At 36.5% G+C, this 18,435-nt stretch overlaps 1 protein-coding gene across 4 annotated transcripts in view; it reads left to right on the top strand.

Moving 5' to 3' along the window:
* The first annotated feature begins 5,086 nt into the window (after positions 1 to 5,086).
* Positions 5,087 to 18,435, top strand: part of LOC143445758 (voltage-dependent L-type calcium channel subunit alpha-1D-like) — a 37,398-nt gene continuing 24,049 nt past the window's right edge. For 2 of the 4 annotated variants that reach the window (XM_076945066.1, XM_076945065.1), the window contains exon 1: positions 5,087 to 5,237. In XM_076945066.1, the coding sequence (XP_076801181.1) occupies positions 5,120 to 5,237 (118 nt within the window). In that variant the 5' untranslated portion in view covers positions 5,087 to 5,119. Of the gene's footprint in view, positions 5,238 to 9,670; positions 9,861 to 14,825; positions 14,866 to 18,435 lie in introns of those variants that run through there. The other 2 variants (XM_076945067.1, XM_076945069.1) reach the window with 2 other exon arrangements.

Genomic DNA, 18,435 nt, shown 5'->3' with positions numbered 1-18,435 from the left:
AAATGGCTGAGTGAGTAACAGAAAAGACAATTTTTTGGACATAAATGTCACAACTTGGATCAAAACATTGGAATTTTTGGGTAATTAGATCAAATGGACTTGACTGAAAAGTATGGCAGTATTTGACGAGAACTCGTGCGTACAAAGCCGTTTGTTGTTTGCTTATCTGTTATAAAATCGCGTTTAAATGACCAGGTTTTCTTTGTTTAATTACAAATCGGTGTGAACTGTGAAGATAAAAAATGTAAAAATGATAATGACAAAAATGTTCGGCATGCACGTTGATGAGAACCTCATGCGTACAGTTGCCATACTTTCCTCTGTGGCTGATGGATAGTTTCAATGGTTTGTATAGCCTATGACCTTCAGACCTACAGTAGATAAGCTAGTTGTAGTCAAGTAAAGAAGTGCACTGTACAGTGTACTACCACTTCAAAGGATCCGAATTATGACGTCACTACAAAGCAGTGTTGTGTTGACCTCAAAACAAGGGACGTCAGAAACGTAAGTTTTCCACATCGTTAATTACTGGGGAAATCCCTACAAAAGTCAAAAATACACCTTTTTCAAAAATCTATTACACTAATTATCCGTAAATAAATCGAAAAATTTCAACGAGGAAATGATGTCATGAACCTTAACTCTAGCATGACTCCCTAATCTATCCAAAAATAACACCTACTTTACCTACAAGGCCACAACATCTTTAAAATGGGACTGAAATGTGACAGCGACCACCTCAAGGAAGTAACAAAATTGTGTGATAAAAAGGGGGAATCCCAAATAGGTGGCGTATACACTCTACACTTCTCAAACTTTTTAGTTCTGCGACCTCATTTTAGAAAAGAAATTCCGACTCCTTGATGGGTGGCCTACACGTTAATAATATTAAAGCAAATAACGTTTAATTACAAACCTCAAGTAGTATTTTTGTCTCTGGCAAAATCATACAAAATTACACAAGCAACTCAATGTACAGTAACTGTAGCCTACAGTAATAAATGAACCGCGTAATGGAAACAGCAAAGCGAATAAAAAATTAACAAGAAACAATTTAATTTATAAAAATTGAATTTGTATCACGAATCCAAAGTTACAATTTGCTACCCTCACGGTTTGAGAAGCATTTCTCTACAGTACACCATAGAATACTAACAGCTATAAAAGGTTAGGAATGTTTGTTTCTTTATGACGTAAAATTGGTCACGCATGGTTGCAATGCTGAAGTATTGTTCATTTGGTAACTTTTCCAGTTTTTATCAGTAATTATTTGTTTAATAACGTGATAATACTCAAAGGCAATTGCTACAACGAGCAAAATACTTATATGCCTTGGACGTGGCTTGTAAAGTTTCCGAATTATGATTCATAAGATAATTGGCGTAATGCTAAAGTATTGTTTTTATAACTTTTTCGGTAATGTTATCAGTAATTAATTATTTAATAAAGAAATGGACATATTCAAACGCAGTTGCCATAACGAGCAAACTATTTATGCACCTTGGGCGTGTGAATGTGGCGGGTGTTGTCACACAATTGTGGCTCGTAAAGAAATTCGCGCACTTCTAGTACTACTCATTTGGAAACTTTTCTGTTGTTATTAATAAATACTTAATTGATTATTTAATGTAGAATCGGAAATATTCAGATGCAGTTACCTTAACACGCCAAATGTATATATGCGGTATTTGGCTGCGGCGTGTGACTACGTTTTTTATTGACGTGAAATTGAAATTGACAAAAAATTGAAGTTACCTCACTAAATCTAGTTTTACTACCAAATCACAAAAAATTACGATAACCTCATCCTATCCAATGATGTTTTCCACGGCATCAACATTCAACAGCAACCAACAAAATTAACTCATTGACATAGGAGTAAACGAAACTGTTCAAGGGATACTGTGAAAACAAATAGAAGCATTCGACCGTGACGAAACACCGGTTAGTCCTCTTTTGTTGTTTAGATTTCTATGTCAACAAGCCACAACAAAACATACAAATCAATTTATATTTTTCTACAGCCCAAACCACTTTGCAAAATGCATTTCCCCTGGAAATTTTCTGTATAAAAAGTTTCTTTGATTTTCCAAACACAGTTTATGTGATATATCGTTCACGTCCCTTATGCTCTACTATAAGTTTTACATTGCTTAACTAAACATTGTGTGGAAGTGATATCACTGCCACCGGAAAGGTTGGTTATAAAAGCTCATAATCAGGGCTGACCTTAGCAAGCGTGGAGCCCAATGCAAGAACTGATGGCGGGACACCTTGCCAATTTTACTGTAAATAGCTTAATGTAGCCTTATGATGATAATAACGTAAACCAAATATCAACTATTGCAAATCAAAACTTTGCTTTGAAATAGGTTTTCGCCAAAATATTCTCTTTCGAGATCAAATTGGGAAATAAAACTGCGATTAGCGCAAAATGGAAGATATTTTTTGGTACCACGCAGCGGTGTGCCCGGAAAAGCGCGGAATCCAACGCGGTCGCGTCGCTGGCATTGGCCTAAGACCGGTGCTGCTCATAACTTCATGATCTTGTGAGGAAAAAACTATCATCTATAAGGGTTTGAAATACTGAATATATTATTAAACAACATACTGTATATATTTTGTTTCCAAGATATTCCTGAAAGTCATGGACCAACCGCTCCTGCAGGTGTTCGGTTTTGCATCAAGCTTTTAAGGAAGCTTTTTGGGGGAGAAAAACATAATGATTAGTTATATGGCGGATTAGTGCGGTACCACGTAGGCCTACTGTGGATAAATGTGGTTATTATAAACTGTGTTAATGAATTTAAGAAATGTTTGTTTGGCCCCATTGCGTCCGTAGAAAACGACAGATATGAATGTTGCAGAGCATACGTTTCTGAAACCGTAGGATGCTCACTGAGAAGCGACTTCGAAGACGCTTAACCGGCATTGCCTATATTGCCGCTGGAGAGAAATAGTCCCGTCATGACTCAAGATAATCTAACTCCAGTAAAACCTCCGCGTTCTTTTCGGCTAGCACTGCATGTAGCCTGGCTGTATATCTACCGACGTTGCAAACAAAATGAGAAACGTTTATAAACCTGCATTGAAGCGAAGTAAAGCGAATCAAATAAACAGAATGAATCTCTGCACAAGACGCATGCGTTTTTATAACAAGCCTATACCGTACATCGAATTAAGCAAATAGTGATACATATTATTATAGAAATGTGAAGATTATGGGGTTTTAAAAAGAAGTGCCCAACTGACACGACTGTTTGGTATTAACCATTGCACGTCAAGGCCTTTGTCAAATTTTTGGTATAGGTTCCAATAGTTTGTGGCAAGTAACTGAATCTAATGAACTGAATGAATTGACAAACAGTGAACGAAAATATAAAGCAAAATAATCATCTAAAAAGAATTTTTTAACAAAATGTGTTTCATACATACCGGTATCCGTGAATCAATTTCATTAAAAGAAAATTTACCGCACAAAGTTGAATAAGCCTATACGATTTGATGAAAACAAGACAATAAAATATAAGTGTTAATAAGATTTATCGTTCTCTCATTTCAGAGCGCTACACTAAAAACGAAATTTAAAAATCAGATATCTGCTAGATATCCCAAAATAACCTTTATGCTGAACAGGTATATAGCATCTCAGGAATCGACGTCGTGTAACATTTCCAATATATTGGGTTTTCTTCTTTGCTTTGAGATCGATGGTAGCTGAATTATTTCTCCCATATAAATAGTATAGCCTTAGTATTGTATACCCTATACATACTGTAGTCGGTAATAGTTGGTAGTTACAACATTAGGCAATTGCATTGAGTCGAGCATCATTTAATTGACCCAGTCAGTTGTAGATGAACTCATTCTATCAATCTCGTCTATTGACATGAGTTTATTGCGATGAATTAGCCAGCTTCTGATGTCAAGTAATTAGACGATGACAGTTATGGTTTGCCTTGTTGACACTTACAAATTCTTTGCTATGCAAGGGTTGAAAACTTGTTTCTGGCATTTGCAGATAGGTTTATCTGAGAAGGAATACGTTCGACAAACCACCCAAACTGGACCTAACTGCTTAGAACTAACTGTTCGTTTCCTACACTAAAAATATTCTTGGCTTGACGATTCTCCGTTTTTAAATCAAGCAGTAGATCAGCTATAGTCTGGGCTAGAATATAGAGGTTAAATAAGTTTAGCTTAATGTTATGGTATACGGTAGAATGTTTTTGTTTACTCTGTACTTGGAAAAAATTTTAGTGGAGTATGATAGATGAGTTTTAGATGGTAAAGTAATAGGATTTAACTGCTGGTCACCCTATTAAATATGTCTCGATTAATCTGATCGAACGTGGTAACTATATTGATAAAACAGCAGTTTACAAGAATACTAATCAACTTTTGCGAAAACATCGAGTTAGGATATTTCTCATTGATTTCTCCATATTCTGCAAGAACGACTTTTCTAATTCTCGTTGTTATATAACCTGTACAAAATTCAATACCTTCAGTGATCACGTTTATTCACAACTTTTCAGCATCTGCAAACCCGTTTATTGTTCAACAAAATAAAATTATTACAAATTTGTTTCAATGAATGTATGTGAAACTATGCATAAATTTATTTATCCATCCACATCGGACCAATATTATAAAGTATACGTGATCCAGTCCAATAACGGCAAACGCAAACAAGTATTTCCGCTGTAAGCAGTAAACTAGGTTCAATGTAGCTATATATTTTTATATTAAGCTAATACAAACAATATCCGAGATACAAAGCTGTTTCTTATAATAATTGTTATTGTTTTATCCACCTGTGTAATGTTGGTACCTAGTTTCCATCATATTAAATGATGAAAGTTCACAAGTTACAGTATACTTGTAATGAATATATGAGTAATTTGGTTATAGAAAACGCTCTACCTTATAGTACGTACAGTCGAACACCGTACACTTTAGACTATAAGCAGGCTTGGAAAGAAATGACATCTGGCGTTGTTGGGCATTCACACCAATAGGCGTCAATTTACGACACATTGGAAGATGTATATTTATATTGATACTCGTATATCTAGAATAAATATGTAAGTAACTTATTGTCTAATAAACGGTAAATATGTATCAAGTTCTCTTGGAAGAAGAGGAAGAGAAAGAAGAACCAAAGGAAAAGAAACCTTACCAAGGTCGAACAATATGCAGCAAAGAAATATCTGAACACGTACTTCGTATCTGCGGTAAGCGATCGTCGGGCTTTTTGCCTATATATCAATCATCTCTTAATTTCGTTATTTTGAATTATATATTTGTAGGGTTAAAAATATACCTTTTATTGCAAATGTATCTTTTACGCCAAAACAAAAAAACGCTTTGTAATTTTCGTCTGTTCGCCAAAGTATAAAGGTTTATAATCTATCTACAGTTATTATAATATCTAATTATATTTAACTATTATCTAATGGTATATACCTGCAGATATAGCAAAGTATATTGTCCTTTATAGTATAGAATCCGCTGACTGGTTGAAATGAACAGGTTGCCGGAGAAAAAAGGCTACACTATGTTGTAATTTTGTGCATACTTGTGGAATTTTCCGCGAAAAAGTCCACATACTTTCAAAGGCTATAACTTTAAATCATTATATGACGTTTCGTTTGATTTTACAATGAAATCGATTTACAATATATTGCTCAAACAAGGCCATGTTAGTTCACTATATGTACCAATACGGTAATACCTATATACAAAATAAGACCCAATAGTGCTATACGCATACTACCGTTGGCTTATTGGTATAGTTTGTTTTCGGCAAGCATGTGCATTAGGAATGTCATGCGAACTGCAAAAGAGTACATAAAAAGCTTTGCTATATTGCTTGGTGAAAATGTTCCCTATCATCTCGACTTTGTTATCTGAATGACAGGATCGAAAAATAGGAACCGTCACTGCAAAGCACATTTCAACGTTTGTTGCAGTTGCAAAACGAATTAAAATGAGAACTTAATTTGCTCTTTACAGCAGAACTTGTGACCAGAAACGAAAATTTAGTTTCATTTCTATCGATTTTTCCAGCAGTTCTATTGAGGTCATTTGGAATAATGAATTAGAGAGGTCTGAAAGAATTTATCCAAAATTTTGGTCGCATTGAAACTTTCTCGGCGGGCCATTGTTTGAATTTCAATTGTCGCAGTTACGATACCTCAGTTAAAAAATTGAAATAACGGCATCCCGTTTTACTTTGTTATCTGTTAAGCTCCGAATTACCTGCCGACGGTTTAATTATTATCCAGGACAAATGGATCGATAAAATTAACAAAAATGCTTGAGCTTCGATTGCTTATAGAATAAGATATATCCTGTATCTATCTAAGAATATTAGACACTGGTGTTAGTACCACAATGTATTAGAAGTTATTGCTCAATATTATCTTGAAGTGCAGCTTCAACTATATGAGTATATTACTGTAGCAACTGGAGGTTTATGATGAAGAACATTTAGTTTATGGAAAAATTTCGTAGTAAAGAATTGTTAAATAACATAATGTAAGTATTCCTGTTATAACCAAGGCTGTAGATGTTACTGTATACATTAATTTTAGTGAGTTAAGCAAGTTGTTTCTTTTGTGGTAAATTTTATGAGTGATAAATTTCTATTTACGTAATTATCAAAGATGTCTTCAAACGGTTTTATTGGTAAATATTGACAGCGTTTTCAATGTATCTAGTCGTAGATACTGTTTATTAAATAGAGGAGTAAGTCCATAACAACTTGACGTAAAATCGAAGGATAATTGGCAGTAAATACAGGCGTCCTGGAGAAAAAACTTTGCAATAATATAGACTGTAGACTAGAGTAACTAATTTTCAGGCAAGTTGACAATTTTGTTGACAATGGCTGTCACTATTCCATCGGAATAACCTGAGTACCTGACAAACTTAACTTAAATGTTATAACATAGCAAGTTATACCTTAATCTTTTTTCTAATCTAATTCTGCCTTCAATTAAACCCTAAATAGCTTAAATCGACTTCTTGCATACCCGTGCTCCTAAGCTAACCGCCTACCTATAACTATGGGCTGCGTGACCTACTTAGGGTGAAATAGTCACTCTGTAAACAAGTAGTGATTACCTTTGAAAAAGGTAAGATTTATAAATACTATACCATTCTTTAACTTGCAAAAATCTCGGTTTGTTGTAGGCCTAGGCCTCTATTGTTTTCCATGATGTAAAGCTTTATTACATCTCAGTATTTGATACAGTGTTATCTATAATGTCGTTATTATTACACTGGAGCAATTACACACATTTGCTACGTGATCAAAACCAGCGCACACAAATTGTTGACAATTAATTTTGGCCTATGTTGAAACAGTTATTTTGTTTGACTTGATTTTCATTTTTGCTGATTTACTGATGAAATGATGGTCTATGTAAGTATAGAATCATAAAAGATCTTCTTATTAGAACTCTAATGCACTAAACCTTGTAGCTTATAGTGAAGTGAAAAACTAATCCGCTGCCCACAATCACACTCAGAATAGAATTGAATAATTCAACAACACTTGGTCATTGACTGGAGTTAAGCTTCCATCCATCGTTTAAATTCTAGAGTTTAATTTGCAAAATAATTGGATGGTCTAAGTAAGTAAAGCAAAACCAAGCATTTGCCTATTTTCCGAAAAATCATTTTTCTGATCAGGAAATATCAAATGACAATAGTCTGATTGCGTTAATACCTCCTACCACTCAATCAACATCAGCACTGCAGAAAGTTTGGATTGTTGCGGGATTTTTAGTTTTCGGGAATGTATTATGTGCAAACTTGTTATGTATGGAAACAGTTTTTTGGGAAAACGTTACAAACCCGCCAACCTCCAGTTCCTATACCATGCACTTCCCCTGGAAGGTAGTTTAGGCTTCATGCTTTGAGAAGCTTCATCGACATGTTTTGGACGCATGGGATAATCCAAGACCGGTAAGTGCCGCGCTCCCCATGTCGTTCAATAAGAGACCTTTATTGATTTCCATATCAAGGCCATGATTTTGGTTGTACTCAATGTTTTAAATATTACGGATTATTGACTAGCTCGACCAAAAACCCATCAAGCGCGATGCACATTTTTGCGGATTGTGTTGTATACTTGACGTTTCGCATCATATTGATTAGCGCTGTTAGCACGAAATGAGATGAGTTCATTGAATCGTGCGACATTGCAGTACTGTCGGCCATGGATGGCTACCGTTATGCAGCCTAAATTATGGAGTAAAAAATTGCCATTTGACATGTTAAATTAAAATTGCAGCAGCTAATTACAGGTTTTAGCAAATGAGCTTTGTTTACTAACCGTTAGAACTATGTGTGTGCAAGTTTTGTTGTTTATCCAAGCTGTCCCACTGTATAAGATCTCTTTTTAGGCATGACAGATTTACTGTAAGTGATAGATGCTTTGCTTCACGTAATTACATCTGAAAGAAAGACCATTATAAAAAAGGATATTGTTCAAAGTCTTTGTTGAGTAAGGTACTGTGGGAGAACATTTTAATTCAAAGACAAGAAGCTACAGCTAAAATAGTTAAATGAATAAGAAGCTGTCTAAAATCTACATTTTTTGAATGTCTGAGGAAATCCTGTCTGTGAAAATAAGCACTACTTCTATAAAGTACAGATACATCGTCCTTCTAATGAATTTAATCCGAAAATTCTGTTTGGATCAATACCCCCGCCAGCAAAGCGAAAATAAAGTAATATGAATGTCGACATATGTAGCAGGTCACTTCAAAACAGCAAAGCTCACGCACCCGGGAATATTGCAAAATAATTATTAAAATTAAAACGTAATGGAAACAAAACACAGGACATGGAAGTCTGAAAAAATTACTTGACCAAAATACCATAATCAACAATTCCATTTCAGTCGAAAACGGAAATTTGTAGCTTGATATTTTTTACCGGAGGTTGTACTACACGCGCCGTGTTTTGGAAGTTTTTGCTTCTGAATATCAATAAGACCTATACCTAGCGATAGTGAAAAGGCTTTATGAAATTGTAAAATGTTACAGCTATGTCATTCGTTGCAGTTGACAACGAGAACACGGCATGCGCAAAGATAGGCGATTGACAATAACTAAGATAAGGATCAACAGGCGCCAGGGCTGCTTATAAAAGCATGGTATTAGTAACGACATGATGTCAGAAAGTCCAAGTGCCACTAGTAATAAATCATTTGAAAGCAAAATGCCTTGTGCCGCTTAACCTTCTGCTTGCTTCTTAAATCATGCAGGCCATGACAAAGCCTTCAGCCAATGCGCATGCTATTATATAAAAAGAAGAGTATGTAGTTGTAAGCAGCACCAAGAAAAGGTTCACTTCAACTGGATTTTAGTTGGCAATCGATTCAATGACAACTTTTGCAAAATATGACTAAGGTCACCGTTACGTCTCCTTACTAATAGAATTCCAGGTGAAGAAATGGTTACAAAGTTTATGTCAAGAAAATAGAGCTATAGCTACAATCTTCCACAAAGTCATGTATGCTGTTAAAAACAACTTGAATAAGTTTGAGCTTTGCGTTGGGATATTATGCCTACAGACGTTTTGTCGTTGGACTGTTTGTTTTCGATTTTTATTATATTCATCTGTTGTGTCTGAAATGTTTTAGTGGAAACGATTTTACGATTGAAATTGAAAGTCCGGTTTCAGTTTAAGCCTGAAAATTCCTTATGTGATGCAAGGTTACACTGCCATGCCAAGTTTTAATACACATGCCACTGGATTATAGAAAATAAGTCCAAAGTTGCATAAACAAAGGAGAAGATCACTCTGTGTTAGCACCATGGATACAGATACAGCATCAACTGGTAAGATATGTTGTTAAATATTGTGTAGCACAATTAGCATTTTGAGGTTTTTGGCTATACGTACAAAAGGTTAATCTAAAGCACTAGTTTCAGAGTTTATTTTCACGCTATGTTGTAAAATGTTGCTATGCTGATCAGTGTATAACAGTTGGTGATGTCATATTGTACCTAACATTGCGTTTCATACGTCAACATACGCAGAAAATGGAGGTTTAATGTGAGGTTTGTTTTATCTACTGGAGATAATTTAATGCACCTGGCGATCGTCGGCTGGTCTATGAAAGCTCCCGATAGACTTCCACTTTTTAATTGATCTTTTTCTAGCGGCCATAGTTCCGTATACGCTAAAACATTTGGCAAAGAACCATACTGCTGCCTTTATTTGATTAGTCGTCCGATATGCTGCTTTTAGTTAAATGGTTCTATGTTAGCCACTCGATCGATATATTGTGTAGCCGGTGTTGGGTGCGTTATCCTGTTTACATGTTTTTTGCTAAGAGCATTGTGAGGTGGACCTAACACTCTAACTCTAACCTATATTTTAAAAATAGTTTACAGAAGTCATTTTTTACCTTGAATATGAACAAACCTTTTTTGTGACCTCATCTACTCCTCTGACAATGAAATATGAAAAACTGTCGGCAGATCGCCGGTTTTGGCAACTCCAGTTCTTTCTTAGGTAACTGGTTGACATATGACTACAAGCTTCGAAATTACTGTGAATCATTAACTTGACTTTCCAATACTCCGTAATTTGAATGTTGTGTATCAGTGGTATATGGCTATGTTGTCGTTTTTTAAAACGTCTTTGTCTTTTTGTGAATTGAATTTAGTAACCGCATTTGGGCTAAGTTAAATATATTTGACTGGTCGGCACTAGTTGTAAAATCCAAGATAACGTTTAATCCATATATTAAATTTTAATGAGAACAAATCTTCTTAATAAAACTTTAATTTGGAAAAGGCAATTAGTGTAGCTTGTGCTTTTCATTTTTGACCATTAGAGTATATTAAACCGATGCCAAAAGTGAAAAAAGACTCGCAAATAATACATTTCTCTATTGATTCCCATTTTACAATGGGGGTTTCATTACCAGCAAGCATAATACCTTAACACTGAAATAGGATTTGTTCTTTGTTATTTCATGGTTTTACTTGGCGTAAAGAAATGTAGCTGGCTGTGCGACGTACCGGTGCTGTAAATCAGATGTTTACACCACTTCTTTTTTCTAGTCAGTAAGATTGTTACAGCTACAGCATAAAGCCGATTTAAGTTGATTACTGTATATATAATGCATATCTTTATTTTCGGAACTCATTGTATAGAAGGGCAGCAGCTTTAGTAGCTCCCTAAACAGTTTTCGGTCCTTTGCCACGTCCGTCAGTTCAGCTAAAACAGGGGTTCTTAAACTTAAGTTCACAGACAACGAAGTGTCTAATTTGAGAAAATCTTAATAAAAAACGCAGTAAAAGAAACCTGAAAGGCCTATAGACTACGTAAAGGCCGGTTTTTGGTTGGGAAACCGCGACCTTTTAACCTCTTGCTATCCTACCCGTCCTTTACCTTTAGTTCTTCCCCGTCAGTGTGACAAACATAACGTTACACCATGAACCTTATCCAACCCCATTTCTAAAACATGCGTACGTTAGCGTACTGTTTCGGTTATAATCTAAGCTTCATGACAATAGGCGAAAATTGAAAAGAAAACTAATGTAAAATTTCAGAGCTCGGCAGTCTAAGAAAGATTGTTTCATGACAACCGAACGAGCTCACACATAACTGTATTAGTTTTCCAAATTTGATGTTCTGTTTTCCATCTCTTCTGGACTGTACTTTCAACTACGTCTACAGTTGCATGACTGCTTCTTCGTACACTTACAGTGAGCACTTGTTCTAAGACTTGTTCAAAAAGCATAGACCTCAGTTTTAAGCTTATTTTTACCCCAGCATCATTGCAAACATTTACAAAACGATCAAGTGAATATTGAAAATCTGGTTCTGAAGAAATCGGATTGAGAACCCACTCGAGAACCAGATCATCTCCATACAACGAATGACAGATGCACCGATCCTACTGTTTTCAACCATGCCGCAATCTTAACCCAAACTGTTACTGTTCATCTAAGTCTTGGAAACTGCGAAGGTGACTGCACACAATGTTGGCGGAGCCCAACATCCACAGTGAACAGTTTTGACTTAACACTGTTCAAAACGACGCAAAATTCAATGCAATTGTACAGTGATCAATGATTTAATGACTGCTTCTATAGGCTATATATTAAGCTACTATCCATACAATACTCTTGCTGTAAGCCTATTGTCTAATGCAATAGTGTGACACTCGATCGTACGCTTTGTTGGGGTCGTTAAAGCACAAGTAAATATTTTTTTGCGTACTTATGAGACTTTTTGAAATTTTAGTCAAGAGTGAAAACTTGATCCGTTGTGCAGGTGCTCTAACCAAGACCAAAGCCACACTATACGTGTGTCCTCAAGATGTGACTCAACTCTTTCACGGCATCTCATATCAGGACGTTTGGCAGACATTACCTTAGACAAGGTAGACGAAGCAGAGAGATGCTCCGGTAATTACGTTCTTGTCACTAATCTTGTGAATAGAGATGATAACACCCATTTGCCATCTTGGTGTTTTACTTAAACTCTATGTCACTTAATTGACACACACGGGTTAGCCAGATGATTCTTTCTCGGTCCATGACTTTCACCATTTCAAGCCGGGTTTTATCACTGTCAGCTGTCTTACCAGCTTCCAGGGATCTTACAACTTGAGTAACTTAGGGCTCAATGTCATTACTTTCTTCCTCGAACCACATAGACTGTGTTTCAATTGATGTTTCTGCGATCATTGTAGGCAGCATTCTTTTGTCGAACTTCTTCTTTATAACCTCTTGATTCCACCATGGGATGCTTTTTTTCAGTTTTCCTTGCCACACCGAGCCGTTTCCACCCACATGTCAGGCTTAAACAGCGGCAGTTCCACTTTTACTTAAAGGTCTTTCTTGCAGTCTGAAAGCTTTTTATATTTAGTTGACATACTGCCCGCAAAGGTTTTCCTTACATCCTTGTCTTCTAAGGCTTCGCTCTTGATTCTATAATGCCTGTTGATTTTATGAGATCTTTGGGGGTGCCAGAGGTTCCAGGACACATTGTTCGCAGAGAACCAGGTAATGATCGGTAACTAGCTCATCACCCCTTTTAACTCATGGTCGAACTGAGGAATGTTCTTGGCGAATAGTTTTCACCGATTATGATCCTTTCACCAGTTTTGTCTGCTTGCATTTTCTTATTCAAACTACACAGTAACCTATATATATTGTAAGAACATAGTTTGATGGAGGGGTGTCCCAGGCTTGTATACAACATTCTGCTGTTATGTGATGTTAATATTTTTTGATATTGCTTTGATTATTTCTCTTTATGATTCTGTTTATAATCTTTTTTAAATTCTTGATTAAACACTAGAAACTTGTTTTAGAAGATTTTTACTGTGATGTAACAAAAATTTAAATTACCGCTAGATGGCAGGAAAGATTAGCAACCGTTCAAATATTTAATAGAGTACATCGATATCCAGAGGTGGGCAGTTGGTACTTAGAAATTACCGTCGGTAACGCTACCGGTACTTGGCAAAAATGTACTAACGGTTCCGGTATTTGGTACTTTGTCGGTACTCGGTACCGGTACTTTTCGTGTAAAAGATGCTGCAGCAAATACAACATTTGCAATATGTCTCATGTAAAAAGACTTGACTCGATTTCGAGCAGTATTGGTCTATATACTGTTATTTGGTCTGAATAACGAGTGTGGTGATGATATTGATAAGAACCGAATTTTTGTTTTTTTTTGTTCCATTAATCTATTATATTTACAAAATGTTTTTACAAATGTTATAAATGCTAGCTTACGGTTGAAATTAAATTTCAAAATGGTTAGAAGCATAATTTTTTTAAGTCCACATAATCTTCCTTTTCATTGAGCCGGTTGGTGATAGTTTTTAGTCTAAAAGATACCTCTTAATGTCGTACGTTTTCTTAACTGTGCTGTTAAAGCAATATTTTCTTTGGTCGCTGTCGCCTACTGCCAAAACACTTCAATATAGAAATCTATATGTTTTTTTGACAGGCGAAAATCTTATCACTTTAAATAATTTTTTTATTGACAACAGCTAGTGTTATTATATTACAAGCTTAAAACGACCTGTCTAACTTCTAACCACTACCATATACAAAAACAACGCGTATACTGTGATAGAGGGATGATGATATCAAACGTTTAGAACATGTTGTAGGTTTTTGTCTTTATACTTTCTATTGACATAGGGAATTCATACATTATGGTTTCCAGCCGGGAGCGAAAATTTTGTTCATCGTATAGAAGGTGGCGTTTTTCGTCCGCCCAGACAAGGTGTTGGGGCAAAGTAGAGCAGCCACTGGGCCGTGCTTTATCATCCAGAACGCGCGTACCATGTGCTCAACATGGTAGCATGGTAGATGGAGCAATAAGATAAAATGCTATGGTTTGCGTTTTTTCCTCCGTGCCACACTCATTTGACACAGAGCTTCCCATTTCCTTGTCTCTAGACTCTAGAGAGTTGAGCGGAATTGACCGATACCGGTTTTTAAGCGATGAAGCCGTTACTCAAGATATCATATTATGCAGCAAAGATTGATGGGGCGGGAATCACCATTGGGAATCGATTTGTGAAATTTAGCAGGCTTTCCTGCTACTCCGCGTTCCAGTTATGTTTTACAAAACAAGCCGGAATATTAAACGGGAATGGTTTGCCCAATGGGATATAAAAGTAGTAGCGCTGTCAGACGAAATGGGTGTTTAGATTTTAATCGTTGGGCTTGCTTATACATGTGGGCAAAAAGCATAAAGAGGAGAAAATACGGTATGATGACTTCATCGTCCGGCGAGAGATAGTAGCTGCTACGCTGCGAAACATCGCAGGTCCAATGACTGGAATGGTGAGGGACGCAGGTATCCAGTCACAATATACAACAAGCGCAATTAACAGCAGTGTTGGTGTGGTGGGTGTTTGTAGTGCTAGTCTGCGATATCAGGCCGGTGCTCGGTGCTCGGTGCTCGGTGCTCGGTGCTCGGTGCTCGGTGCTCGGTGCTCGGCAGTGAAGTAGGCGATGGCCAAGGTTGCTGCTACTGGAGTGGCAGGCCAAGCCGAAACTCGCCGGTTGTGTAGTCACTGTCAAAGCGGCATTAGATGGATTGCTTATAGTGACCCTCGGTGTTGGGGAAAGTGAGCACTTTGCTGGTAATATTTAGCTCACGTCTTGTTTTCTTATTTGTTGTTAACTTGGAAGGCTGTCAACTCCGTTTTAGGTCTTTGTTGTGCTTGTGTTATACATGAAAAAATTTTTATGGCAGATTTAGTCTAAGTTTACTATCGACGTAACAATCTATCGATGGGATGTAGTATTTTTTTAAATTTTATCATACACCGTAAGGTGGAAAAATCAGGTTTTAACTAAAAATATGAGCAAATTATACAGCCACCGCAAAGCCGTTGGCAAATTTTGTATTTTGTTTTCTCTGCAGCTGTGTAAGGATAGCTTTCGCAACGAGACTTTTGTCACAAAAAGCGCCTTTGCCTTTTAGGCGCCTGGTTCTGGAAACATTCATAAGAGGAATTTTGAAACGGGTTTATGATTTGTTGACTGCTTTTGCTTTTCTTTTTCTCTGTTGTCGCTTGAGCCAGCTAACACAGTGCCATTTGTGCGATCAGTACCGTAATATCTCTAACGCGCTGTACAAAAGATAAAGAAATTTGTTTCAACTTTCTTAAGTTTAGCACGCAGTTGATAACGAATTTTCTCAATTGACAATAGTTATGGTACAGTCAGCGGTCAAGTATGCTTAAATGATGTACTTCGGCAGTATAATCAAGATACAGCAGCCGGACACAATTTTATCAAAAAGCAACTATAAGATAGTCATAAAACTGGAACTTTTTTAAGTCAATGTCATATTAAGCATCATAAAAGCGGTGACTTAAGACAGTACCCGAAAGACATATATTTGTTTTAAGCAATGTCACTTACAGCTCTGTTAGACTGTCTCATTTCACCATCAACAAAGCAGCAGCCATGCGTGGTCTAGCATTGTAGTCAACGTTTCATAGGTGTGAGCAAGAAATGGAAAACCAGGAAATGTAATCTAACTTGAATAACCTTTGGTTACTCCCCAAAACATCAGATAGTTGGTGAAATACTGACCGCCATTTGAACTCATCTAGTTGAACGGTTTGTGAGAGTTTAAATCTTTAAAAATTATAAGCTAGTGTAATATTTGCAGAGGTTAAGGACATGGACGACCAACCAGAATGCCGTAAAGCAAGTTTCAGTTTTTGTTCCTCATATTTTTCAATTTGTTTTCCACTATGTTTTTTGTTTTTGGAAGTTACCAAATTGCTTTACTTACATATAATTATTTCATGTAAGTGATTAAGCAGACAAGACAAACTCCGCTGAGGAGACAAACGATTACCAGTGCGTTAGTGAATCTGCTTGTAACTTCGATATGCTTGCTTACAGGTAAGACTTAAAGATTGCTTAATTTGTGCATCGAAGTGTAAAATTTCAGTGTCTTAAGTGATCCGTAAAGACCGAATGTTAAATACTACGCAAATGTGCATGTTTGAGGGGTTGTGAGATATACATCAAGAGATCTTTTTATGATCAAAATTTGTGGAGTTGGAAGAGGATTTTGTTCTGTATGTCTACTTGTTTATGCTCAGTTCGTTTTCTTTCATGTGCCGGCACTGATTAAGGTACGCTGTTGAAAATTTAGTGAACTGTAGCATGACAGCAAGGTTTAGAAACAACAACCATAAATGTTAAATTACTAATGCGGTCGAGCGCTGCACGCAGAAAGAAATGACAGAAATGTGGTCGTCAATAAAGTAGTTTTGTTTGCCAACAAATGTAAGTAAAAGTCTGCTAATTACTGAAGGTAACAGCAGGATATAATAGCGTTGCACACCACAAGCTAATTTTGCAATCCGAGTTGAAATCGATGTCAAATTGATCTTTTTTCTTATCCGTTGTTACAGGAACAGATACCATATTTTCTTGAATAGAAACCGCGGTTACTATTTTTTATTTTTGAACGCTTTGTGCGGCTTCTATTTTTATTACATGAAGTACCGGTAGTGTTGATTAGTTGACAATAAAATTCTGCGCTCTCTTTTGACAAAAAGGTTTTATTCTATTACTATCCGACCACTACTGTAATGTGACAACTGCTGTTTTTCGCATGTGCAAGTTCTCAATGACAGCCTTTATATTACACCGAAGCGATTTCAGCATTGTCTTCTGCTGCTTCTATGCGAGGGCGGCTTCTATTGTTTATTTTTAATCAAATCGTGCGGTTTCTATTCGAGGGCGGTTTCTATTCAAGAAAATACGGTAGTCATAGTAGGTCTCTTTATTAGGTCACTATAGTACAAGGCAGTGCAGCATTTAGCGTTGAAGGTATAAACCAAAGGTGGGTAAAATGCGGCTCGCTGGCGTGTTTTTTTTGGCTCTTCTAGCTGAAGCTATTTTATGTAAAACTTGCATTGTTTACCGTATTTGTAGTGACACTACTGATTTTGCGGCTCGTTAGTGTTTGTAGTTTTCCGTTAGTAACTCTTTTTTTGAACAAGTTTTCCCACCCCTGGTATAAACTATAAAGTCAAATTTTACGACAAAATTTATTCCCATTAAATGAATGAGTTGTCACTAAGTTATCTGTTGTTCTTGTCGTAAACTTTAAGATGAATAAAGCCGCATTTGGTGTAATATGGCGCTAACTGTCATTCACCAACGTCATATAACGTCATGATCGTATATGTATGTAAGCAGGTAGCATTGGATTTTCACGTGAGGCAATCAGCGCTAAATCGATTTTAACGAAGATATTGGTCTTTGTTCTCGCAATGGAGTGCCTTCAGTGATACACTGTTTTTGATATGGTCAGAAGTATTTATGTTTTTTATTGGATTTTTGAACGGTTGTTTGATAGTTTATGGTAGTAGTTATTGACTGTGTTTAGATTTTTGGTTGTGTATATTTCAAAACAGAAAGTAAGGCATGATAAAAACTTGTAACTCAGGAGTTTGTTGTCCGGTTGTGTGCGCCTGATCAGATAGCATTATGTTCGTTAATCTACCAGGCCTATCGGTCAGGCGTTTGAAAGAATAGCATAGTGAATAGAATAGCTATTCGTAAGAAAACATATCTTTGCGCGGGTCTAGTATACATGTGCAGAACCAGATGACCTGACAATTTGAGTAGCTGGGGTCTAGTATACAGAGGCATGCCGTGGTTGTGCACTTGTATACTAGACCACTTTGCGCAAGAACTGAGTGTCACAACTTGAGTGGAACTAATTGGTTGATTGAAGTTTTTGATTTATTAACTGTAACAGAAGTAACTATTTTAGCGGCTGATTGCATGGTAGAAAATCGGAAAAACTCAACCGAGAAAATTAGATTTGAATATGCAGATTTCCATAGGGAAATAGCGTTGCATATTTCACTCATGTAGTGCATGG

This window comes from Clavelina lepadiformis, chromosome 2 (genome assembly GCF_947623445.1).
Source record: "Clavelina lepadiformis chromosome 2, kaClaLepa1.1, whole genome shotgun sequence".
Lineage (NCBI taxonomy): Eukaryota > Metazoa > Chordata > Ascidiacea > Aplousobranchia > Clavelinidae > Clavelina > Clavelina lepadiformis.
This window is presented reverse-complemented; position numbering and strand designations above follow the sequence as displayed.